This window comes from Lissotriton helveticus, chromosome 4_1 (assembly GCF_964261635.1).
Source record: "Lissotriton helveticus chromosome 4_1, aLisHel1.1, whole genome shotgun sequence".
Lineage (NCBI taxonomy): Eukaryota > Metazoa > Chordata > Amphibia > Caudata > Salamandridae > Lissotriton > Lissotriton helveticus.
The window spans coordinates 212,533,907-212,559,865 of record NC_136063.1 but is presented as its reverse complement, the minus strand read 5'-3'; the positions used below and the strand labels follow the sequence as shown (position 1 = coordinate 212,559,865).

Below are 25,959 nucleotides of genomic sequence, written 5' to 3'. Positions count from 1 at the left end.
TTTCCATCATGATTGGGTTTACATTCATGATGTATTTATTTCGAATATAGCGTCGTTTAGCAGTGAACATTTTTTGTCATTCTTTATACTTTGAACCTGTTATTGCTTTCTCTTGATCTCTGATTCCTTATCAGTTATACGCTTGTAATTAAGCTCGTTTTGCACATTGATATGCTTCTCCTATATTGTTGTTATTGCTGGTTTGCTGTTCAGAGCACACTTTGCTTCTTTGTCACTCTTCTCAGTCACTGAAGTCAAATGTTCTGTGCATTGCCTGTGTCAAGGTAAAGTCTTTTTGAGACGTTAAACCAGTACTAACTTTCTGTCCTTGAGATATTTTTATTCCTCTCTTTTCGTGCAAAAAACCTAATCAAAGTTGTTTCATGGTATCCTGGACCACACTACATTTTTACCTCAGTCACTGACAATCTACATAGGTGTCCGTTGATGAATTGTACATACAAATATCTTTCGGCATTATTTAGAAAAAGTGTTATTGTTCCCATCCCCGATGCCCAAGGTACTGAACTGAAGGGTTTAGTGAAAATGAGCGGTGGTAAGCCTATGTTACCTCCTCTGTTTGTCGCATTATTGGGTAAGCCTACGTTACCTCCTCTGTTTGTCGCCTTATTGGGTCAGCCTATGTTACCTCCTCTGTTTGTCTCATTATAAGGTTAAGCATTATTGGGTCAGCCTACGTTACCTCCTCTGTTTGTCGCCTTATTGGGTCAGCCTATGTTACCTCCTCTGTTTGTCTCATTATAAGGTTAAGCATTATTGGGTCAGCCTACGTTACCTCCTCTGTTTGTCGCATTATTGGATCAGCCTACGTTACCTCCTCTGCTGGTCGCATTATTGGGTCAGCCGACGTTACCTCCTCTGTTTGTCGCATTATTGGGTCAGCCTATGTTACCTCCTCTGTTTGTCGCATTATTGGGTTAAGCATTATTGGGTCAGCCTACGTTACCTCCTCTGTTTGTCGCATTATTGGGTTAAGCATTATTGGGTCAGCCTATGTTACCTCCTCTGTTTGTCGCATTATTGGGTCAGCCTATGTTACCTCCTTTGTTTGTCGCATTATTTGGTTAAGCATTATTGGGTCAGCCTACGTTACCTCCTCTGTTTTTCGCATTATTGGGTTAATCTATTCATAAAATTCCGAAAGTGAAAATAAAAGTTGTATACATACTGCTTCTCCTGGAGGTCCTGGTTTTCCCTCTTTTCCGTCTTTTCCAGCTAGGCCCTGCAAGTGAAAAACACACATCAGGCTCTCCTACGCTAATTAACCATTTCAACCAGGTGAACTGTTACAAAGTAATGAATAACTTACAAACGCCAATTTCAGATCAGTTCTCACGTCTCTCTTATGAAACTCGATTTAATCGCACACGTTGCTTCATGTAAAGCAGGCTCAGCATACATTTAGAGCATTACTTTGCCTCTGCCTTCGATCTAGAGCTTCACTGCCACTCGCTATGGCTCATAACCTTTGTTTGTTTTCCCTGGATGAAAAGGTTTTTCATCAAATCAGAATATATTCGTCTCTCATTTCCTTGAGAAGGACCCTTCTTGTGCGATCACTGCTGTCAGCGAAGGCGTGACATTTCCCTCAGCTCCACGCGCTTTTTATACAAGGAGGTAGGTACCACTTGGTGCACTACTCATAGTAGGGAAAATGAAAGTCAACAAATCCTGTTGCTGAGTCTTTGCCAGTGATAAATAGTTCCACCTCCCAAAGCTGTTTACAGTGAAGTACCTAACACAAAGCTGCACTGACCCCTACACCACCATCGAGCACAAATTACAGGCTTTGCAACAAATGCACATTACAAAATAATTCAGCCCATGACGTAACCAATGGATGAGGTGGGGTTGTGCCACACAGTTGCCAGGCTGATGGCTGACACAGCAAGAAAATGTCACTCACCTGCCCCATACACCATACCTGTGTATGTGTGTGTGTTACACAGAGCCAGATTATTGCTATGCCTGTCAAGATATATGGGTGGGATATACGTCTCCAAGAGCATAAACTGAGTGGAATTAGATCTAGAACATCCTACCCTCCACCTCAGGCATCCGCGTCACTTACCCAATTAAAAACCTGGCTTTTCGAATGATCCTACCCCTATAGGAATTAGCAGCGCCACCCGCCCCACCACCCAACGCCTTTATACCCACACGGGCGAATAGCCGGACTGTATAAGCCCCTAATTGATTGATTGATTGATTGATTGAACACATAAGGAGCATCAAGCAGCGGATGTATGACGTTACAACGCATACTTTTACAACGCCTACCTTTACAACGCAATTTTTACAACGCAGGATCCTTTACAACGAATGCCTTTACAACGCATGACATTACATCGCAGATGCTTTTACAACGCATGCCATTACAACGTAAGTATAGGTAAGTATATAATTTAATTTATTCTAATTAATTTAATTTAATTAATGTATTTTTTTTAAATAATTTTTAAATATATATATATATATATTTAATTTAACAATAATGTAGGTGTTTAAAAATAATATTCTAACTCCAGGGGGGAGTAATAGTAGGGTAAGTGCTGTAAAAATTACTATTCTAACTCCAGGGGGGTGTAATAGTAGGGTAAGTGCTGGATAATGTAGGGGTAACAATGACTATTCTAACTCCAGGGGTGTTTAATAGTAGGGTAAGAGCTGGATAGTGTAGGGGTAAAAATTACTATTCTAACTCCAGGGGGGTGTAATAGTAGGGTTAGTGCGGGATAGTGGAGGGGTAAAAATTACTATTCTAACTCCAGGGGGGTGTAATAGTAGGGTAAGTGCTGGATAGTGTAGGGGTAAAAATTACTATTCTAACTCCAGGAGGGTGTAATAGTAGGGTAAGTGCTTGATAGTGTAGGGGTAAAAATTACTATTCTAACTCCAGGGGGGTGTAATAGTAGGGTAAGTGCTGGATAGTGTAGGGGTAAAAATTACTATTCTAACTCCAGGGGGGTGTAATAGAAGTGGGTAAGTGCTTGATAGTGTAGGGGTAAAAATTACTATTCTAACTCCAGGGGGGTGTAATAGTAGGGTAAGTGCTGCTGGATAGTGTAGGGGTAAAAATTACTATTCTAACTCCAGTGGGGTGTAATAGTAGGGTAAGTGCTGGATAGTGTAGGTGTAAAAATTACAAACTTTTTTAAAAAACTTTTAAAAAACTTTTTACATTAATATTAAAATTACTTAACATTTTTTTTAATTTATATAAAGTACTTTTTTAATAATTATTATTTAAAAAAAATTAATAAAGTTATTAATATTTAATAAAATTTTTTTTTAATTAAATAAAAGTTTTATTAAAATTATATACTTACCTATACTTACGTTGTAATGGCATGCGTTGTAAAAGCATCTGCGAAGTAATGTCATGCATTGTAAAGGCATTCGTAAAGGATCCTGCGTTGTAATAGTTGCGTTGTAAAAGTAGTTTGTGGTAAAAGTTGCGTTGTAACGGTTGTTTCCCTCCAGCAGCATGTCATTAATGCCAATTATTCACATAGTCTAGCTCTGGAAGTGCACATGGCCGAGCTTCCTGCACACACAGCAAGTACTAGTTGAGAAATGTATTTTATTTAATGTCTTCATCACTTACGGGAAGTCCAGGCAATCCGGGTGGACCTTGTGGACCTGACGGGCCTTCTTTTCCCTAAAATCAAAAGACATAACAACCTTTAAGGCAAAACTATTTTTTCATAAGGCAGACCAAATACACGGAATTCTAAGCAACGACATTAAGAATATCTATTCGAGGATATTATCATTGGGTGTGAAATTGACCCACAAATTATTCAACACACCTGGCTTTTGCAACAACAACTTTGAGCATTGGCACACTTTGGAATCTTGACATCTATATAATTTCAGGTTTATTACCGTACTCAGTGAATCCGTATTTCTTGAACAAAGTGAGCCCTCTGCATATTAATTTAATTTTACGAATCAAATGTACCAGTTCTATGTATGCAAACGTCACCAGCGGTTTGCTAAACTAAATCACTGTAATTAGCAGGGCTATTTTAAACCGAAAATGTTGTGCAAGTCTGAAGTAAATATAATAATTCTTCTCCAGCACATATTTGACACGAGTCTGCAAGTGAGAAGAGAGGAGAGCAAAATGAAACAAGGGAAATGGGAAACCACGGTGATTCCTCCATGTGCAGGACTGACCCCTCAGAAATCCTCCATCTGCAACCGACATCCACATGTCAGCATAGTGGTGGACTTCCTTGGTTCTTGCAAATGGAATGTCCTGGGAAGTCAAGGGCGCCTCTTCAGAAAGGCCTTTTGTGGTATGTACAGTAGTAGTCTTGTAGTGATCTTTAGCTTCCATTTCTCATAAATTGTCTTGTAAACTAGCCCCATTATGTTTCCCCATCACTTGATTTAACTAGCCACCTGATGCTCAGACACCTTAGACCGGTCCCACGACGGGCCTACCTACACCAGGGTTGCACCAATGCATCCAGTGGTCCTCCTAACTAAGTCTCTTCATACAAATCCATCACGCGGAGAGATCCCCCATGCCAACAGAAGCAGAAGGCAGAAACCACCGCTAGCATGGAAACTATGGTGACTACTGACAGCCCTCCGTCTGTGTAAGTTACTCCCAGGTTCACACTGGTGGAGATAAGGGGCATATTAGCAAGAACCTCGTTAAAATTATCACCGGTTTAGCGGCAAAAAAAACTGCCGCTAAAACGGTGATAATGGGCTTGCTAATATGCGTTATAGAAATTCCAATAGAAGCCCAGGTTAGATGTGCAGGACATTTAACCTGGGCTTCTATTGGAATTCTATAACGCATATTAGCAAGCCCATTATCGCCGTTTTAGCGGCAATTTCCTGCCGATAAAACGGCGATAATTTTAACAAGGTTCTTGCTAATATGCCCCTGAGTTCTTTAAAAAACCTCAAAATAATAATTCTAAAAAAGTTATTTGGAGCGCATCATGCTTTGTTGCTGTTGTAACCCTGGCTAGTGTGCTTGCTGGATTGGTTGAAGGTGGCTCTGGGACAAGGAATCTTGTCCAAATGTTGCCTGAAGCCCTTCGTCCACTGAAAATATATACTGAATGTAATATTATAAGGTCCTCATTTTTGCGATTTTGTAACTCATGAAGCCCTTACTAAGAGCTCAGTGCGTGAAACATTCTTGCTTCAAGTCATAGAAAATTTTAATAATAAATCTTAATTAAGAAGACAGTGGAACACATGTATGGAGTGTAATCCAGAAGAGAGGAATGGCAAATAACAGGTTCTTAAGGCATGCTACTATCGTTTTTTGTGCGGTATATCCTATACTTACTGATGGTCCTGGTAACCCTGGTGGCCCGGAAGGACCTGCTGCTCCAACGTTGCCCTGAATTCAATGAGATTTAAAAGAAAAGTCAATCCTATTGGAGACCTAATAATAAACACTAAAGACAGTCAATGTCCATTCATTAAGCTTTGGCCTCCAACATTAACCTTCAGAGCTAACTGAAGATTTGCATGCCCTGTAGTGAAGACTATTGCTCTAGGTACTCATAACAAGTAACTTCTTTAATCTAGGCTTCTTCAGGTTAAGTGTTGGTAGACAAACAACGCTCGCAAGGGGTGTACAGCACTCAGGCGTCACACTTTAACATCACACTTGAAACCCCATGGCAGGGTAACCCACAGACATTCTGCAAGCAATCACACATATATACAACAAAGAAAACATGGCCAACCACACTAACCCAAAGAGATGCAACCACAATTGAGTGAGGCTGCAACTGAAGTTTTATGAATGAGGCCTAAAGAACACAGACAGGAAGCCGGTAAAATAACATTGGATTTTAAGAGCTGCATAAACGTCTAGAGTAAAAAACAAAGCAATGAGTGGCCTAGGTAACTGGGTACTGAGACTAGGGGGACACTTTCATGGCTTTTAATGGAAAATCTGAATGTTTATAGCTATTTGTGAAGTTGTGTTAATCATAGTCACACACCATCACCTTATTAGCAAGCAACTGTCCCTAGGGTATCTGTAGATTGATTTCCAATAGGCTGCAACGCTAAAGGATGGGTCACTTATGGGGTTCCAAGAGGTTGAAGTGAAGCTCTGTCTTATGTCTATTCTAACTTCCTGTAAGGATGTTCAGCACACTCACAGTGCCCTGCCAGGCCCAGAACAGTCCAGCAAAAACTCAGGATTCATGCATGCCGAAGACCTGACCTCCAGAGCTGCACGGCCATTTTAAAACATCTGACAGGATCTATCAATAAGGAAGTGGTGAGGCTCAAATGAGGGAACTTGTGTGACAATGTTGGGTGTTATAAGTCAATCACAGTCACATACCCTACACAAATGGCTATCCTGAAATGGATTTTTATGGAACAGTTCTTATTAAAACTGAAATTTCAGATACTGTCACTGTGGGATAGATGTACTAAGCTATTTGGAGCTGCAAATGCTCTGAATCTCTAAATAAGAGCCTTTACAACTGCAAAATAGATTTTTCCGATGTACACATCCCATTTCAGGTTTTACCTAAATACTGACTCCTAAAATGGGATTGCAAATATATACCGATATACAATTTGAAAGAGCATTGCTATAGGGCTCCCTTCCAAATTGTGAATTGGTACCACATATATTAATCGTTTGTTACCCGAGCTCTGGATGTACACCAGTGGGAAGTTATATACTCCTAAGCTGTGGTGGTAACTCATTCAGAAAGGGAAGGGGTCAACTTTGCACCCCCTCTCCTTCGTGAATGGTGAAAAAAGTTACAGAGAGAGGAAGCTGTGGGCCGACACTGCTAACTGCCTCAGAAACATAAAAGAAAATCTTAGTTACAGGTCACTAACCATATGATTGTGACAAATGGAAGTGAATTGTTATTTGCAGCCAACTTGATGAATAATAATTAGGTAGGTTAGATTGGCACTCAACCCATTTCAAAATTTTGCAAAGCAACTAAGGTATAGATGCATCAGCAATGCCATTTGCGATTCCTTATTAGCGAAAAATAAGGATTCGCTAATAAGGAATAGCAAAAGGCTATGCATGTCAAAATCGCAAACAAATTTGCGATTTCTAAGCATTCCTTAATTGCGACTTGTAAATTGCGAGTCGCAATTAGGGAATACCTCCCCATTCATCATAGGAATGAATGGGCAGATATTCTCAATTTGCGATTTTCAATTAGAGAAACGCAAATTGAGAATGCAATTTCAAGGGTGCCAGGGTGTCAAAAGGACACCCTGTTGCACCCCTGAAATCTGCATATGAGAACATCTTGCACACACACACATGCCCCAAGGGCATGTGTGTGTGTAAAATGGAACTTTGAAAAATGCACTTTAGTGCATTTTTCAAAGTTTTTGCAAATTACCATGAAGTTCAACTTCATGGTAATTTGCTCCCCCTATTAGCGAAATCGCTAATTTGTTTACTTTGATGCATTGCATTTAAGGAATCTCAATTTGAGATTCCTTAAATGCAATTGCAATTTAAGTAATCGCAATTGTGCGATTTCTTAAATTGCGATTTTTGCATTTCGGATGATGCATCCCAAATGCAAAAATACTGGTCGCAAAGGGGCAGACAAATGCTTTTAAGTGTGTGCCCAGAGAACATTTAGGTCAGGGGAAATAATTGCATGAGGGCAATAGCACTTCGACTTATTTTTCATATATTTTCTCAAGGGATGAAACATTTTTCCCAGTTGAGAAAGTCCTTCGCCTACACTCTCACCAATTTTGTGGTGTTACTTTAGCATTCCAACCCGGGAAACAGATTTATGCAAATGGAAGAACTATATCTATGAATGCTTTAGGGTGGCGGTGAGATAGTTTCTTGATGGCCACACATTTGACACACTATTCCCACCTTGGAGTATCCACTTTTGCTCCGGGGGCTTGATTTACCAACATGAAAATGTATGTGTAAGAATATAATTTTCCTAGTGTAAAACAAAACTTTGTGAGCCACAAACGTTGCTTATTGTTGGTAAAAGAAATGCCACTGGCTTGTCTAAATTAAACCTATATGGAAACCTCTTTTACGATGTCCATGTTTATTTCAGGCAGGTATGACTGCGGTCAGATGATGGAGCACCCAGTCTGGAAATAAATCTGGTGAGAGAATTATTTCTTCACCAGGAAGCTTTCTTGTTTGCTTCAAGCAAAAATGTCATACTTAATCTAAAACCAAATGGTAAGACATAGGATTGCCAAATAATGGACAATAACACAATGCACACAGTGTTTGTGACGGATATCAAATCTTAACTGAAACGTCTATGTAGCCTAGGACACTCCTGCCATTTTAAAGAAAGGCACTCAGTGATATGATCTGGATATAACTGTCCCAAATGTAAGTATCATGAAAAGACATCACTAGTCATATCTCACAACCAGGCCACCAGCTATTGGTCCCAGGGAGTCAGAGAATTTGCAAGTGATTTTCTGAGTCCAGTCCTCATGCTTGCCTTAAAAGGGCTATTAAACAAGGACGTGTCTCAAATGACCAAGAAAAATATTTCATAAGTTAGACTGGCACAACAATGCATGGTTCATGATTAAATCAGTAAAGTTTCACAAGATTGCATTTTAATTGTCCATACTTTCATTTAACAATAACCACAATAAGTACTTACAGGTGGTCCAGGATCACCTGGAGATCCCATAAAGCCAGGAATACCAGTGTGGCCCTGCACAAAAGCAAATATGAAAGTCACTGATAACATTTCAATAAAAACAGTCTAGAGAAATTGGCCTAAAGATCGTTGTGTTATAAATCAATTAGAGTCGTACCAAGTTTGTTTACATGTCTCAACAAGTGTTCATTCACTCATTTAGTACAATTGGGATCCACCTTGCTACATGCACCTTTATTAGCTACATAAATAATTCAATTATCAGAAAAACCAGAAAGCCATAAATGCTGCTGACCTCGTTGGGCAGTAAAAGAAAATATGAGAACTTTGGAAAGTGTATTAAATGCAAGTAGAAAAGAACTAGAGAGCAAAACAAAAGTAAAATGTTGAAAGGAAAACATTGTTTTAATTGAATAGCTGAACAAAAGAATAGTGTAAGAGGGGAAAAGGTAAGTCAGCAAGACATTGGCACTAATATTAGAAAGTGAGATGAAATCACAAGTTTTTTTTAAATCTCAGATAACCATGATAGTTTCTTACTTCTCAAGAGACTACCCATTCATTGATGTATGGGGAGATTAATATCAGTGCTCATAGCACTTTTTAACTCCCACTATGTCAAGGTAACGAGCAAAGAGAGCACTGTGGCAATTACATCCGGCTACCTATCACCAGGCAAGCTCAAAACCAACTCCTTCATTTCACATGCTCGCCTCACTCAACCATGAAAATAAACTTTCCCCAAACACCAAAATGCCTACCTACACCGTGGCCAAAAAGTGCAGATCTTAAAAATGTACAGCTGAGGCATTGCCGACCTGCTGCCATACACAAGGTGCGACTTCAAAGAACAGTTTACATGCATGTGATAATGTTGTTTCGGACAGATAATGTGTTCACTCTGCAGGTTCTTCATCTGTACACTATCCCAGTCACATACTGTGAGTCCATAAAACCTTTCACATGCTGTCACAGACAAAACCCCTTATGCCACATTTTGGCATAATAGCTAGTAAGTAGCAGCAGCACTGGGTGCACGAATACTGCTCCTCACCCCACCTGCTCCACTTTCCAGAAATTAAGAGCATATTAGGCATTAGAAGATCTCCAGGCTTAGAGGGGAGACAGTCGATGATGATTCTGCAGTGGGATCGAAAGATCCATCATAACCAAGATTTCTTCTCAATGGATACCACTTTATCAGCATATTTGGATCTTTTAAATGTTACTCAGAAATGACTAATAACTTTAGATGGAGGACCCCAGTAAGCCTAAGGGGGCCTAGTTACCAATTTTGTTTTGAGCAACTGATCCTTTAAATACAGGTTTAGCCCTGGCATTCCTTTCAAGCCAATATGCTATGAAACTGCATGGAGAGAGGACCATGCACCCTGAAACACACTGAGTCCTCTGGCCATAGTTAATGCCACCAGACATGCAGACTTCAGAGACAAGACCTATACAACACAATATTGGAGCCATCAATTGAGCCAATTCTGAAACAGGTTATTAACCGCATGCGCGCTAGCGGGTTTTCCCGCTGTGCGCTGAAATTTTAAAAAAATGCGGTTCGTGACAAAGCCAGCTCGTCATCCGCGTAGCGCAGGTAACGCGCATGGCGAGCTGGCTTTGTCATCCGCATCGAAGGGGTTAATGTGTTGTTATGAATGATGCAGGTGAAAACTGCTTCACCATCTCCCTCAGAAAAAGGTAGGTGCAAGATCATTAGAAAAGAAGGCTAATTCAGCTTCTTCCTAATTAAAAAAGCTATTAAATAATCTTAACACTAATTTCTTAATTTCCATTTACCCGGCAGGCACTTCAATAATTGACAGGCACCACCATCTCCAGGTCGAGCTGTCAAGCGAGGTTTGACCATGTTATCAAACTATGGTCTGTCCAAATCAAATTGGGCGGGCAGACCATACTCTTGGCAGCAAGGGAACTTTGTCATCATGACAGTGGAGTTCACTCTTAAATTGAGCCCCTAGTGTCTGCCCTTCATTTTGAACACATATGCTTTTGTGTACCAGAAGAACTGGAATATGGAGATATGCATATTGCAATCAGCTTACTTTAGGGATTTGATATATGCATGAGAGAGGCTTTTCTCAATGAGTATTCTCAGGTCTTAAGACTGACCCACTATTAGGCAACTCTTGTATAGGCATCTAGACTCAACATGTCACAGACTGGCTATCTGTTGCTTTTTGACAGAGGCTCCTCACATCTTCCAATCTCTATGTTAGTGCTATGATCAACTGAAGTGATTGTTGTATCTCTTTAAGCACACTGATTGGCAAGGTACTGAGACAACCTGGATCCACTACGTCTTACAATCTTTCAGCCAACTGAGGGGTAATCCACCAACCTCCCTCCTCCCAATTGTATTTAATGTGCACTTTAAAGATTTCTTTACCTCTCACATGAGCTCCTTAATCCTAAATAGCAAACTGGCCTTCTGACTCTTATGAGTCATCATTCATGTTAAAAGGCACCCACATGCATACCACAACCATGTGTGGTAGAGTATAAAGGAGAGTTTGTGAGTAAGACTTGTGTCTACATCAATCATCCTATGAATATGTTTCTCAGCAGACACAGGGTTATTATCACCACTATATTTTAGGATAGCAATGGCATTAGATGGACTCCTCCACTTTCCCTTATATGTGGTCCATCTGAGGCATGATGGGGCCCATTCCTGGCATAAGAGGGATACTCATTCAGAGGGATTACAGTAAAGCTTCTTGTCATAATGTGGTGAGGCACTGCATCATTGTGTCCAAACCAAATCAAATGCTGACTGTTCTCTAATTGTAGTAATTTCTTGCATAGTGTCCTCTTCCGAGCATAATACTGTCTCCATAACTATAGTGGTTTGCATACCATGGACACTATGACATGAAGGCACCCGTTTCTGACATAATGCCCTCTTTGGTATATTGATGGTGATTCTTATTGGTGGAAATTATTTACATTATTTGCCCATTTCTGACACAATGCTGTCTGTAACATAATAGTGGCAATTTTTGGCCTAGATTAGACTGCCAAAAACATGATTTGGAAAAGGCAAGCAATTATCTATTCAGTCACATGCACCCTCAGACTACTTTTGCAATGTTGATGAGAGATGTGTGCACCATAAATAATGGGCTACATCAATAAGAGCCGAATGGCTAGAGCGGAGGACCTCAAAGCTGGTGAACCGGGTTAGAGTCTTGGCAAGGACGATCAACATCCTGTGATTCTGGGCAAATCACTTAAATTCCCCATGCCTAACAAAATGAATGTGTCCATCTGTAACACAACTGGTGCTCATGTAAAGCTCTCTGACAGTCGCTTTCAGTAATCCCACTGGTTATATGACGCTATGTCTATTCTTGTACATGTACTCATAGGTAGCTATTTAATTATTTACGGTTGCTGTATGCATACTCTCCTCAAATCTTAACAATGAAATGATATAAAATTGTTAAATCCACACTGTAAAACAAATGTATCCTGTTCAGTGACATCATCTATTACCTGCTTCTGCAACACTCATCTATCACATGCACGCGCGTTACCATGATGGTCATGTGACTTTGAGATTTCCAGATATTTACCTTTTCTCCTTTTTGACCAGTTTCACCATCATTTCCACGATCACCTTTTATCCCCTAAAAAAGTACATAGGAAATGTTTATATCAACCAATGCTGGTCACAAAGAGTCAAAAACAAGAACATTAAGGTATTTCTCTAAATTGCTGCATGCATATTGAACAAGTGCTGTGTACGCGGCATCTCAAGAGGTGGTGACGCTTGGAGTGCTAATGCAATGTCTCATGTTGTAGAATATGTGTCTGTGAGTGTTCTTTGTGAATTTGAATCTAATATCAATGAGCCTAGTGGGATATAAGAACAGCCTACTGGTTCTTCGCCTGGTGGGGTGTGTAATATTCGTTGTAGATTTACCAATGGATCTTAATTTTTTAAAAACATATTTTACAAATGAACTATTGCCATGTGCAGCCAAGGTTTGTCCTGAATTCTGTGGGGTGGATTTAATTAATGAATCACAAGCACATACTGCTCTTTCTTTTAGTTTTGCAGTTAAATAATCAATTTCATTTAGTGAAAAGAGGTACTCCACATCATTGAATTTCAGTCACAGGCACAGAACATTTCCTTCTAAGTATTGATGACTCAGCCACTTCCTAATTACCTGGATTCATAGAAGGGGTCTTCGTGCATATAAAGATGTGCCACCATTGCTATGTAGTAAAACTGTACATTGTGTACTATGCTATGCTGGCACACAACCTGCTATCAATCAAGAATATCTGGGAGCCACATTGTTGACAAAGGGACGTTTACTCACGAACATTACCTAGCGGTGGTGCAAGATTCCAAACTGAAAATACAAACCTCCATAAGGAAAATAAACATACAATGTGGAACCTTGCAGAGTTGCACACATTATTAAAGGTAAAACACATCCTTGGCTCATATTTCATTTTACCTGGATCGCCACAATGTAAGGAAAGGAGCACAAAACCACTTTTTACAACAGAACAAAGCTCACAGATGTAGGAAGCTGAATCTAGATATACTATACCAAAGTGAGGTATAGTATGCACAGTAGAACCCAAAGGGTAGGCAGAGGTAAAGTCGATAGCACCTCACTCTCTATTTGTTGTAGTGTGGTCGAGCGGTAAGGCTTTATCAGAGGACAGTGTTAAGCATTTGTTGTACACACTCAGTCAGCAAATGAATTCACACACTCAAAGACGGAACTTCAGACTAATTGTTTTTGTATAAAAATATTCTTTTAGTTATTTTATTTCCTAGAACCATGCAAGCCTGGCACAGGCAAGTGATACATACTTTGCAGAAAATATACAGTTGTAATGCAGCTTGGATTGTAACTGTAAATGTACTTTGATTTGATTACAGTAGTGTTACTGATAATGCAATGCTTTTCAGAATGCAGTACATATACTTTGTGCAGGACTTTTAGTAGAATATCATGTAATTTGCATTTCAGATTACTTTTCTTACATAGTGCAGTATACCTGGATACTGCTCTGGGACATTTCCTGTAAACAGGTAAGTAAAAGGGTTGTGGTTATTTAGTAACAGTTTTAAAGGATTTCTTAGAATTTCCAACTCCACACATAGAAACTTTTCATAGAAAAATAGTCAATGTTATCATATGGAGGAAAATAGTGTTATTGGTTACCAGGTATGGACTTTGTTGTGGGAGTTGGTATTCTGGGGCTAAATACAGGGGTCTCCCAGTGTCAAGGATGCACTCTTGTTACACCCTCAGCGGCACTAGGGCGGCCGGGTGCAGAGTGCTGAGGCCCAACGTTATCCAATGGGGGATAGGTGGCCTCCAGTTGGTGGCTGCTGAAGAGCAGGCCACTGGGTTGTGGAAGCAAAGCTCCTGGGCTTAAGCTCAGGGCAAATGGGGGTTCAGGCCAGCACAAAATATGCACCATCAGCGGCACTGGGGCAGCCGGGTGCAGAGTGCTGTTTTAGTGTCTGTTGCCGTGTATCTTTCAATGGGGAGTCTCCGGTTTGCAAACATACTGCAGGATCTGGGACTAAGGTCTTCTGGGAGTGACCACCACTTGGGGAGGTAGGTTGGGATGCTGGGGGTTGGTTAGGAACCGTCAGTTGGGCCATCCAAGGCCATGGGGTGTCGGGTGCAGGGGGGCCTTATAGGGTCGGATCCTCTTATCAGCTCCTGGTCGCGGTTGGGTGGACCTTCCGGTTTGAGGCTGCAGGCATCGGCTAGAGGCAGGCCAGGGATCACGGGACCTCGGGTCAGGATCGCTCGGGAGACCTCCTCTTCGTATTGGGCCACTCGAACTCGGGCTGTGGGAGTCGGGTGCAGAGTGGGGCAAACCGGCAGATCCTTGCGGAGCTGGAGTCTGTTGTTGAACGAATCCGGTGTTCACGATAGACAGAGTCTTTGGGATTGAAGGCAGGCTGGTTCTCTGGGTTACTTGAGGTTGCTGGCTGCAGGATACACCAGGATTTTGCTGGAGCAGGTTCGAGGTGGGGACAGGCCGGTTGGGCTGGGGTCAAGTGAGTGGGTTCCTCCTCTTGTTAGCTTTGGGACAGCTGTTCGGTCCTTCTTCTTCTGGTTTCTTGTCTGAGGAAGCAAGGTTCAGTGGTGCCCCTAAATACTAGATTTAGGGGTGTTACAGGTAGATAAAAGGTTTGGGACCAATGGGTCCCTTCCCTGGGGTGGTTACACCTCCTATGATGCCACCCTCCAGTGGGGGGGGCATAAGCATTTCCCTCGTTGGATGGATCCCCCATCTGCAAGATGATGGGGATTGAGATGTGTGCTTCACCTCGTCTCTCCCACCTGAAGGGTGGAGTTGGCAGAGGTGGACACACCTCTCTTCCTCACTTGTTTTTCCCACCGGTTCCCCCGCCCAAAGTGGGGTCAGAACCAGTGGGGACCAATTGCTGAAAGCAGCAAGTGGTCTGGTGAATCTCACAAATGCGGCAAGCCTTTGAAGCTTCCCCTTCGTGGACCCTGCCCTTCCTGGAGGAGGAGGCATGGCACCTCATCCCAGGCTGGGCATTGTTTCAGGCCCTGAAAGCAGCAGACTCTCGACCCAGGGGTCCAGAAACATGTCTGGTGGTGGCAGCTAAAAGCAGCCACTCAGCCTGGTCACTAGCGGTAGGTTGTTTTTCAAGGGCATCTCTAAGATGCCCTCTGTGTGCATTTTTGATTAAATCCCACACTGGCATCAATTTGGGTTTAATGTGCTGAGAAGTTTTATACCAAACTTCTCACTTTTCAGTGTAGCCATTATGGTGCTGTTGAGTTCATAATGACAACCTCCCAGCACCATATACTCCTAATGGCAGCACTGCACTTACAATATCTATGAATGGACTTCGACACTGTAGGGGTACAGGGCTCATGCACCTGTACCCTCAACACTGGTATAGGGCAGTGGATTGTAGGTATGACACACAGGGATGTGTGCCATGTTGATTCTTCATTTTGTTTTGCACTAAGACACGCAGCCTGCAAAGGCTGCGTGTGTAAGTGTAACGGTTCAGGGCCTCTAAGGGTGGAACAATAAGTGCTGCAGCCCTAAGAGATCTTCCCTGGTCATAGTGCCCTGGGTACCTGTGGTACCATTTACCAGTGGCTGACCTGTGGCCAGAGATGTCAATTGGGAATTGTTTTCAATGCAGTTTTAGGGAAAGAACATAGGGCCTGGGTACCTGATTGGCAGAAGCACATCAGTAGGTCAGCCAAAAGTGGGGGCAGCCATGCATAAAGAGGGCACTTTCTCGCACCAGAGATAAAATTGCAAAACAGCAAAAAGAACTATCAACCCCATACCTAATCCTCAAAGCTTTTAGTGTCCCATGCACTAGACGCTCAGTGATGAATACTGCTCAGGGAAATCTCCATCCTTTCACTATTATTTCCCACAATGTGGTCCCTTTGGGGTTCAACCCGTTAATATCCCACACCACCTCCACCAAAGCTCTTTTATTTCACCATCCCTCATTAACATCAATCCATATCAACCATCTGCTTCCTTGAACTCTCCACCTCTTTTTTTTTTTTTTTTTTTTTTTTTTTTTTTTCTTTTTTTGTCCTCATATTTGCCACCAGAATATATTTGCTCTAGATGGGTCTCACCGATGCCTCTTATACTGTCATTTATCGAGTCCGCCATGGAGACAGTATCATAGCATACAGAGAAGTCCCAGAGGTAGGCTGCTTTCCTTATCCCACTCCTCCAAGCCTATATTGGGCGCCCTAGGCCTGGTGGAGGACAAGACCGACTCAACCTCTGGCATAATCACAGGACCGTTCACCTATTTATCCAGACCACCAGTTTAGACCAAACATTCTCAATGTTCTCTATTCGACCAGCCAAATCCATTTTACAGACTTCCATTATATACTTCAGGCATTCTGCAAAGCGAGGAGGAGACACTGACTTCCACTCCATACAAATTTGTCTCCTAGCAATGATTATTATATAAAAAATAAACTGTGAGTCCGGACTATTGATATCATAATCTTTCGATAAACCGAAAAAAACAAGTCTACGGGAACAAATAATAGTCGTTAATAGTACATCAGACAAAAAATCCATAACCGCTTTCCAAAAGTCTTGAATGGCTGGACATTCTAAAAAGATATGAATATCGTCAGCTGCATTATGTTTACATCGGGGGCAATAATAGTTTTTTCGTGTGATCTTGTTCAGTTTGGCCGGAGTCCAATATACTCTATAGGCCGTAAATATATGGTTACGTCTTAAATTTGCTGGCTTAATTAGCCTCGATGACAACAAAAAGGAATCTAACCATACTTTGTTAACTTCATCAGGAGTGTCCGGTATACAATGACCCCATACATTTATAACCTCTGAATTGGTTTTACTCTCTTCTTCTTTGATCAACAGTTTATACCAAAATGAGAGTTCTTTTACCCATTTCCCCCTCCTTCCTATATAGTCAAAAATATCTGTGTCTTTCTCTTTTTGCATATTTTGACTGGACCACCAGGAAGATAGTTGATAGTATTTGAACCTAGTTAACTGCCCATCAGTAAGTTGTGCTAAAGAATTCCAGTCCACCAGGCCCGAATCCCTCCTAAGATCACCCCATATTTTTAACCCAGCATTTCTCAAAGGTTGTGACAGATGATCTTGGAGGCATAAAGATGTACCAGGAGAGTCCCAAATTGGGGTATATGTATGGTAATATGGGATATCAAATATCTTCCTGATGAACCCCCAGTTTTTTAGTGCGGTCGATAGGATTTTAAGGCGAATTTTTTTAAAAAATTTCTGGTCTCCAAATTTAAACAAAAAATAATCGTGGTCATAGGGTAAGTCAGTTAATAAGGCTTGAAACAAGTGGCCCTGTGATGATGCATCTAACTTATTTGCAAGAATCCTAAAATTTCTGAAATGAAATGCGTGACAATATGACAGGAGATCTGGGAGGGCAAGCCCTCCTAAACTTAAACCCCTCCTCAGTTTCTTCCATGCGATTCTTGCAGACTTACAGGCCCATATAAATGATCCAATTTTACCCTGCAAGGTATTAATATCTTTCAGTGAGAATGATAAGGGGATGCAGTTGAATAGGAAAGTCACTTTTGGGAGAATAGTCATTTTAATGAGGTTAACTCGACCGAATATATTCAGGGGCAAGTTTCCCCATCTTATCAATGTTTTATTAATATCTTTAACCACCATATTCCAACTGAGTGATGTAATGTCTTTTAATGATTGGGTTAAATAAATTCCCAGGTACCTCATTTTCTGATTAGCGCCTAATATAGGTACGTTGTTATTCCATCCCATGATCTCAGTTTTCTCCTTATTTATCTGGTAACCTGACAGTTTCCCAAATTCTTTTGATAAATAAAATAACCTTGGTATTGCTACTAAATGGTCGGAGGTATATAAAAGAAGATCATCTGCGTATAACGCCACCTTCAAGGACAGATTTCCGAGCAAAAAAGGTTGGATAATATTGTCCTCTCTAATCCCACAAACAAAAGGCTCCATATAAACATCGAACAGAAGAGGGGATAAGGGACAACCCTGTCTGGTACCTCGGGATATATCGAACCATTCAGATAGAATTCCATTAACTAAAACCTTAGCCTTTGGGTTGTAATATAGGGATCTAATCGCCTTTATGAACAATTGAGGGAACCCGAAAGCCGCCATAGAGGCCCAAAGATACTTCCAATTGACCTGATCAAAGGCCTTAGCAGCATCTATGGCGACCAGGGCCAGTGGGAGATTTTTAACGTTGGCGTAGTCTATAGCTCCTATTGCTTGAAAAGTTAGTTCATTTAACTGCCTCCCTGGGATAAAACCTCTCTGGTCAGGATGAATTATAGACTTAATAACCTTCGAAAGTCTAGTTGCTAAAATACCAGAGTAAATCTTCATGTCTGTATTCAGCAGAGAAATAGGTCTGTAAGACTCTATTCTTTTGACATCCTTATTTGGTTTTGGTATGAGCGTTATAATGGCTTCTCCCCATGAGGGAGGTGCTGAGAAACCCTGAATCAATAAAAGGTTGAAAAGTTCCTTTAATGGAGACACTAATTGGTCTTTATTATCCAAATAGATCTCCACTGGCAACCCATCTGAGCCTGCCGCTTTCCCTTTTTTCATTTTCTTCAATTGACTCAGGATTTCCCCTTCTGTTATCTCACTATCCAGGTACACCTTATCTGTTTCAGGTAGTTGCGGCAAATGTTTTGTTATCAGCCAGGATTCTAACTCTTCCCCCTTAGGATCTTTATCCTCAGTATAGAGACTTCTCATAAAAGATCTTGCTTCTTCTCTGATTTCTACGTCTGTTTCCAATAATTCTCCTGTCTGTCTTTGTAATAGGACTTTGACGTTATTTCTAGTTCTCTCTTCTCTGGCTTTCCAGGCTAAAAGAGCTCCACATTTTTCTCCGTACTCAAAATTTTTTAATCTACTAGACTCCCATTTTTCTTTAAGAATTCTCTCCTCCGATACTTTTAATTGAAGCTGTAAATCGATGAGTTCCTTCTCTATCAAGTGTACTCTGCTGGAGTTCTCTAAAATTGCATTCTGTAATTCTTGATCTTTTCTTGTTATTACTGCCAAATCTTCCCTTCTTTTTATTTTTATGCTCTTTCTCTTATAACTCATTAGGGAACTTAGAACTCCCCTCAAATAGGCTTTATATGTTTCCCAAACAACCTGGGGGGAGGCAGATCCTAAATTCATCGCGAAGAACTCTGATGTTTTTTCATTAACTTCTTCTTTTAATTGATTATCTAATAGAAGTGATCTCTCCAGTGTCCACCTAGGTTTTAATGAAGTTATGTTCAATTCAATTACCACTTCCAGTACAGCATGGTCTGATAAGCCTGTAGGTGTAAAGGAAAGGTAATTGATGTCCTTAAGTAAGTGCTGATCTACTAGAAGATGATCTATTCTGGAGTAATTCTTGTATTTTTTGCTATAAAAAGTGAAGCCTAATTTATTTTTGTATTTTTTTCTCCAAACGTCTGCTAGAGTGAAATCTTTCATTAGGACGTCTAAGATGGCAAGTGATTTTAAGGGAGCATGGTATTTCGCCTTAGAAGTTCTATCTAATTTTTGGTCAAAAACCAAGTTGAAATCACCACCTAAGATTAAAGGGCCAGTTGTCATAAATAGTGCTAATTCCAATTTAGACAGTGGAACAGGATCGTCCTCATTTGGACCATAGTACACTGCAATTGTATAGGTGGTATTTTGAATAAATACTTCCGCAGTTAACCATCTTCCAGATTGATCTGTCTCGAATTTTCTCAGGCTTATCCCGCTATTCGCCCGAATTATAATAGAAACACCCCTTGTAACACCTGATTGCCTAGAGCTGATTATGTCTTGAACCCATCTTAATTTCTTAAAGAGAGAATTGCATAGTGCCTCCTCTAAGTGTGTTTCCTGTAACATTATAATTTGAGCATCTGAATTTTTTAGGAATTCGCAGATTCTGTTCTGTTTTACTTTTTCCCCTATACCGTTAATGTTCCATGACAGGACCTTAAGTTTGTATAAATTAATCATGGGTCTAATATAGGTTCATGCCCATCCAAGCCTTTGTTCAGTGTAGAATTATTTATATATGAGGATTTTTTGTTTTTTATTTGCCCCCTTGCACCCCCCACCCCTCGAACCCCTCCCACCCGAGGAACCCACCCTGCATACCTGGCGATGTCTTCGCCTTTCGGAGCAACCGGGTGGTGCCCGTAGCCTTTAACTGTATTTTGGTGAGACAAAATTAAATCACAACTAAATCATCAAGTCCCTCTGTCTTGTCATACAGCATATTTATATTTATATTTACCTAACGTTATAATTTTTTTTTTTTTTTTTTTTTTAATTATTTTTTTTTGTTTGTTTTTTATTAAATTCATCCTTTAAAGTAATTGCCAGTTCTACCCGTTACTATTCCTCCTGCTCGCTTTTTATTCGGTCCAAAAAATTATCGACCTCTTCTGGTTGTGTGAAACTGTATGTCTTATTTTTCCACATGATCCTGAGCATAGCCGGGAATCTCATCTGAACATGCGCTCCCACTAATCTTAGATCCGGCATTCTGGTACCCAGCTCCCATTGTCTTTGTGCAGTTCTCGCACCAATATCGGACCTTATGATATAAGGACTAGATTTATAACATAGATCTGACTTTGATAGGGATCTTCCTAAAATAAGTTCCTTAACGCTGTAGGTTTGAAAATTTACTAGAATTCTCCTTGGTGTTTTCCTATCCGAGCGTCTCTTGTATGGGTCTCTGTGTACCCTTTGGATTTCTGCCTCCAGGTTTATATCCGGGCGATCTTTTAAAACACCATCCCTCAAAAGTCCACAAACAAAGCCCTTTAAGTCCTCCGACTCTTCCCCTTCCGGAATCTTTAGGATCCTTAGGTTATTCCTCCTAGCATGAGTCTCCAACCTCTCAATGTCCATAACCAGTGATCTGTTTTGAGTTTTAAGAAGTTCTATGTCTTTTTGATTACTGTGTGCAGTTTTATTCAAAGCAGCTGCTTCTGTTTCCAGGTTCCCTGTACGCAAAGTGACTTCCTCTAACTTTGCCTCTAACCCGTCAAATCTGTCCTGGATTGTTTTCTGGTTATTTTCCGATATTTCAAATTTCGACATCATATCACATCTTAAGGATCGAAAAAGATCCCCTAGCCGATCACTCTCCTGCTCACTAGAGTCCTCAGACCTTCTCCTTGTACCTAGAGTCATTTGAACAGAGTCTGATGGATTGACTTTGCTTACATCATTTCTTCTTGTCCCGTCTTCACCTTCCTTAAAGCTGCTATGTACAGCTTGACTTTTGGGTCTAGTATCTTGCTTCCCTCTCGCTTTATCTGCAGGAGGTGCTTTAATTAGGTTGCCCTGAGCATTTGATCCTTGAAGTGTCTTTGTGCTTTCAACCTCTGATAGATTTGGCTGACTCTTGTGCAGCTCAGAACTTGCTATGTTCTGTGATTCTGTTCCCTCCTCTGCGTTTTCCATATTTCCCAAATTCTCCAAATCCCCGTAACGGTTTTCTGAGGGTACGATGCCGATGTTGTCCTCTGACAGAATTGGGGAACGTTTAGCCAGATCTAGGACTTTGAAGAAAGATTTAAGGGAGGGGGTACTTTTCACAGCTTGACTCTCGTGAGATGCTCCCTTAAGTTTTTTAATTAAGGTGATCTTTTTCTTTTTGCTTTTACAAGGGGTTAGTGGCATAGGTCGCTCTCTCTCCTCAAAATCTGAAACGCCCTTCCCTTTTAATTCTGCCCTAGATCTCAACTGGTACCTATTTCTCTTAGCAGGAGGGATATTTCCTTGTTTTACCAGATTTGAGCTTATATCAGTATTAGCCGACCCAGTAGTTTCAAGTGTGACACTTTCCTTCTGCTTCAGCTTTTGACCTTCAGACCCCGAACATTTTGATAAAACCCACTCCTGTATTGGGGCTTTACTGATCTCATGTGTTGAAAGATCTGGCTGCGTTGGATCCATACAACCCCACCTCCCGGTGTAAGATGCTTGGGTTTCTACCACATTACATCCCTTCTCCCTACCCCTTACTACGAGGGAGTACAACTTCTTTCCCTCAGCCTCCGTTTTGTGGGGCTGTTGCTCAGGTATATGAGTTGCCAGACTCCCTAACTTAAGTCTAGGTAGTGCGGAGCGGAGTCTGCTCCAAAAATACCGTCTGCGTTCTTCCAACATAGGAAAAAAGAGAGCACAGATCTAAAAGTATCTGTAGGTGTCCTTGCACTCCCCCTTTTTTTTTCCTTTGAATAAACCTAACCTCGAAGTAAGGAAAATCAAGTGAATTGCAAGATACAGCTGGTTAAGATGTACGGGATAGGGGAGACTATTACCGCTACTCCCCCTTGTTTTCCACCTTACCGGGATGTGTTGCTCTTGATCCGAGGCGTGTTTAAATCTGCCACCTGCCGATATCTTTAACCAAGTTTTAAAGTCGGGTTAGATGAAAAGAGAAGGCATCCAGCTTACAAACTTTCAGCAGCATACTCCAGTAAAGCTGTTTTCAACACGCTTGCCTCAGGAGTTTTCGGAAACCCATTCCGTCGATTCCGTCCCCCAATCCTGGGATAGACAGGTCCTAGTGCCGTCCGCTGCAGCTGCAGCGTCCACGGCGACAGCCAGTTACCTCGGCAGGAAAAGCAAAGGGATCAGCTTAGTTACCGCTCGGATGGCTAAGGGAAATTGCGCATCATAAGCTCACCTTTAGGAAAAAATGCAGCGTCTTTACTCGGCCATCGGGAAAACCACCTCGGTGCTTCCGCGACCGGCGCTCAGCCCGCCGCCATGTTCCTCATGGGCGTGTTTCCGTCACTCTAGAGATATGTTTCATTCTGTCTCTCGTGGTTCCAGCGTTGTCTCCCGTGTCCGTTGTAAGCGCCCGCGATCTAATGGCGCCTCCGATGTAATGGGGTGCGTAGTGAACGCATGCGTTGTAACGTCGCGTGCGTTGTGACGGCCAACTCTCCACCTCTTTGATATAAAGCTGTGAACCTTATATTTTACATTTAACCATTTTCTTAAACCACATATTTACACCCCACTGTTTGCACTCTGTAAGATCCCTAAACTTTAAAAAATCCTATATCAATCCTTTCTGGTTTCACCTTTACCCAATCACCTTCACAAAGCCAACTGTTGTCGCTAACTTTGCTTCTTGTTGCACAGCCCTCGTTGAAATATGTTTCCAGTGAAATTTTTTAGCCGTTCTCTCTTTACCCATCTGGCCAGTAGATGAATTCATTGTAGTACAGAATGCCCATAAAATATGCATCACAGCCATCTAGAGCCTACTCTTAACTTCCATATCCATTGTGCCCTTGATCATTTGATTGGTCTACTATTTCATAATCTTGTGGACTGCATAAGGTGGGCCAGTAAGGATTCATGCCAAACCCTTCCAAGAAAGCCTACATTTCATGTGAAGTGATCTGGGTACCATTATCAGTCATGATACATCTATTCCAAAAATACTCCTCAAAAGTTATGCTTTGTTAGTGTTCACCTTCGACATGTACTCCACTTTGATCCACCTGGTATGCACATCCACTGACACAGCAAAGCAAAGCAAAGGAATCTGGAAGAGTCCCCTACTGAAATCTAAACAAACTTTAAACCGTGGGACAGCTAAATTATTAACATGCTGCACTAACCTTCATCCGGTGTCAATATTTTCTCCCATCCTTGCATACTTTACAATCCACTACCCATTTTATATCTGTTAAGCCACACCCCACCGACCAAATGTTTTTCATACCCATTTCTTTGTCATGGTCTGACTTAGACATCCCTCATGGGCGAACCTAATCAATTGGTCACTTAGTTTCTCTTATGGTACAAATCTGTCTCTCCACATTATTGGTTACATACTTTGTCTGTCTCTCTGCATAATCCTGCCATCATGGCAGTTTGTAAAATATGTTGCAGTAAGGCCAGAACATAACTATCTCTGTCTTAAATCCTTTCCTTAACAGGGCCCTACTTCTCTTAAGGTGCTCAACTGCTGCATCCACTCCTTCCTCTAATTCGCATCATCACACCCTCATATAAAAGGGTGGTTGGACCAGATTATGTCAAACTGGCATTTTAGGTTTGTTTATGTGAAGGAAGGGACACCTTCCTCTACATAAACAAACCTCCCTGCTTGCAAACACCCTTGCACTCTGGTGCAACGGTGCCTGCGTTGGCACTAAGTTGTGAAACGTAGCGCCATCTCAGGGAGAAAAGCAAGGTGCCACCATGTCCTTGTGAATATGGTGCAGCCTTGCTTTTCCAAAGTGGCGGAGAGAGGGGTTAAGCCAAGAAGGCTATGCCTCTCTCCGCCACTTTCTTGTCAATATCCCCCTCTATGTCTTCATAACGCACAACAGTAAAACTGGATGATCTCGGAGGCAGGGTAATCTAACAGTTAGTCCTAACAGTCAATACTGGGTTGAAATGTGGTACAGTTCTTCACACAGTAGCCTGTCTCTCTAATGGTGCATGCCTTGCTACCCCTATAAATGGGGTTTTTCAACCATTTGTGCTTTGATATGGTACAGTTTTTCACAGGGTAACCTGTCTCTCCCACATGCCTGCTTTATTTGTCCTATAAGTGGGTTTGTGTAACCATCAGTTGTGTTCCATCCTGCAGACCCCCTGGGCTCCAGTTGGCACCAGTTTGTTGTGAAGGAAATCTGCAGCCACAATAATGTAGCAAGGACATTTACTCAAGAACCTAGCCCAATAGTGGTACACCACAGGCTGGCCAGCTTACTGAACGATGCCTCAGAACTCCCGAAGGAAAATACACATAGAAAGTGGAACCTCATAAAGTTTCTCCTATCATTAAAGATAGAACACAGCTGCACAAGGTGGTTTCAACAAGGGTGACTCCTTAGTTATAACTGGGTGGCATATCTGGTTCCTTGACTTCCATTGTGGTGATGGTGTGAAAATTGTACTGATACAAATAGACCAATCTTTACACAACTGAGCCGTTGATACCAAAGCACTGGGAAGACCTCATCTGATGATGCATTTTGTGTTGACTTTGTTTTGCCTCCATCATTTTAGTTAGGGTTCACTTGAGGGTTGTCTGAAGCGGTGTATAGACATGTATTGTGCCCTGGTACATTAAAGTCTGTGAAGGCATGAGGATGCCATGAAAACTACAGATGCCGACATCTCGTCTGCATCAAAGAGAAATTAAGATAAGGAGTTCACTAAAACTCTATGACAATTTCAGTACATAATTTGGATCTAGACTAATTTACAGGAAGAATGTATTTCTGTCTCAAGTTATCTGATAATACTTCTGATATCCTCAGCATTAGCTCCTTCTTGCAGAAACGTTAATGCACCCTAGGTAATGCTAATCATTCAAAGCAGCTTTGGCCAATACTGGAACCACCTTTAGGCACACGCCAGGTTCTCTCTCAGGTCTCAGAGACTGCTACTGTTCCATATGGCAATACTTTACCTTTTTATAGATGTATTTCTTACTCTAGGGAAGAAATACTACTATGGCATTGGAAATGTGCTTATTCTTTATTTTACTGGGAATACTTCATCTGTAATTTGTCAATAACAGTGTCTAGAAATTATTTGGTATTATTTTTCGAAATTCCTCACCTGAACATTTCATTATTCATTTTATTTAATAGTTTTTTACTTGATCTTGCACATAATTACTTCTTTTAAGATACAAGGTTGGCTAAGATACCGA

At 41.3% G+C, this 25,959-nt stretch overlaps 1 protein-coding gene across 1 annotated transcript in view; it reads right to left on the bottom strand.

The window, feature by feature from the left end:
• Window positions 1–25,959, bottom strand: part of COL22A1 (collagen type XXII alpha 1 chain) — a 1,057,215-nt gene that overhangs the window by 64,803 nt on the left and 966,453 nt on the right. The window contains exons 44-48 of the mRNA XM_078686128.1: window positions 12,272–12,325; window positions 8,664–8,717; window positions 5,342–5,395; window positions 3,629–3,682; window positions 1,190–1,243 (exon numbers count right to left, since the gene is read on the bottom strand). Coding sequence (XP_078542254.1) covers window positions 1,190–1,243; window positions 3,629–3,682; window positions 5,342–5,395; window positions 8,664–8,717; window positions 12,272–12,325 — 270 coding nt within the window. The remainder of the gene's footprint in view (window positions 1–1,189; window positions 1,244–3,628; window positions 3,683–5,341; window positions 5,396–8,663; window positions 8,718–12,271; window positions 12,326–25,959) is intronic.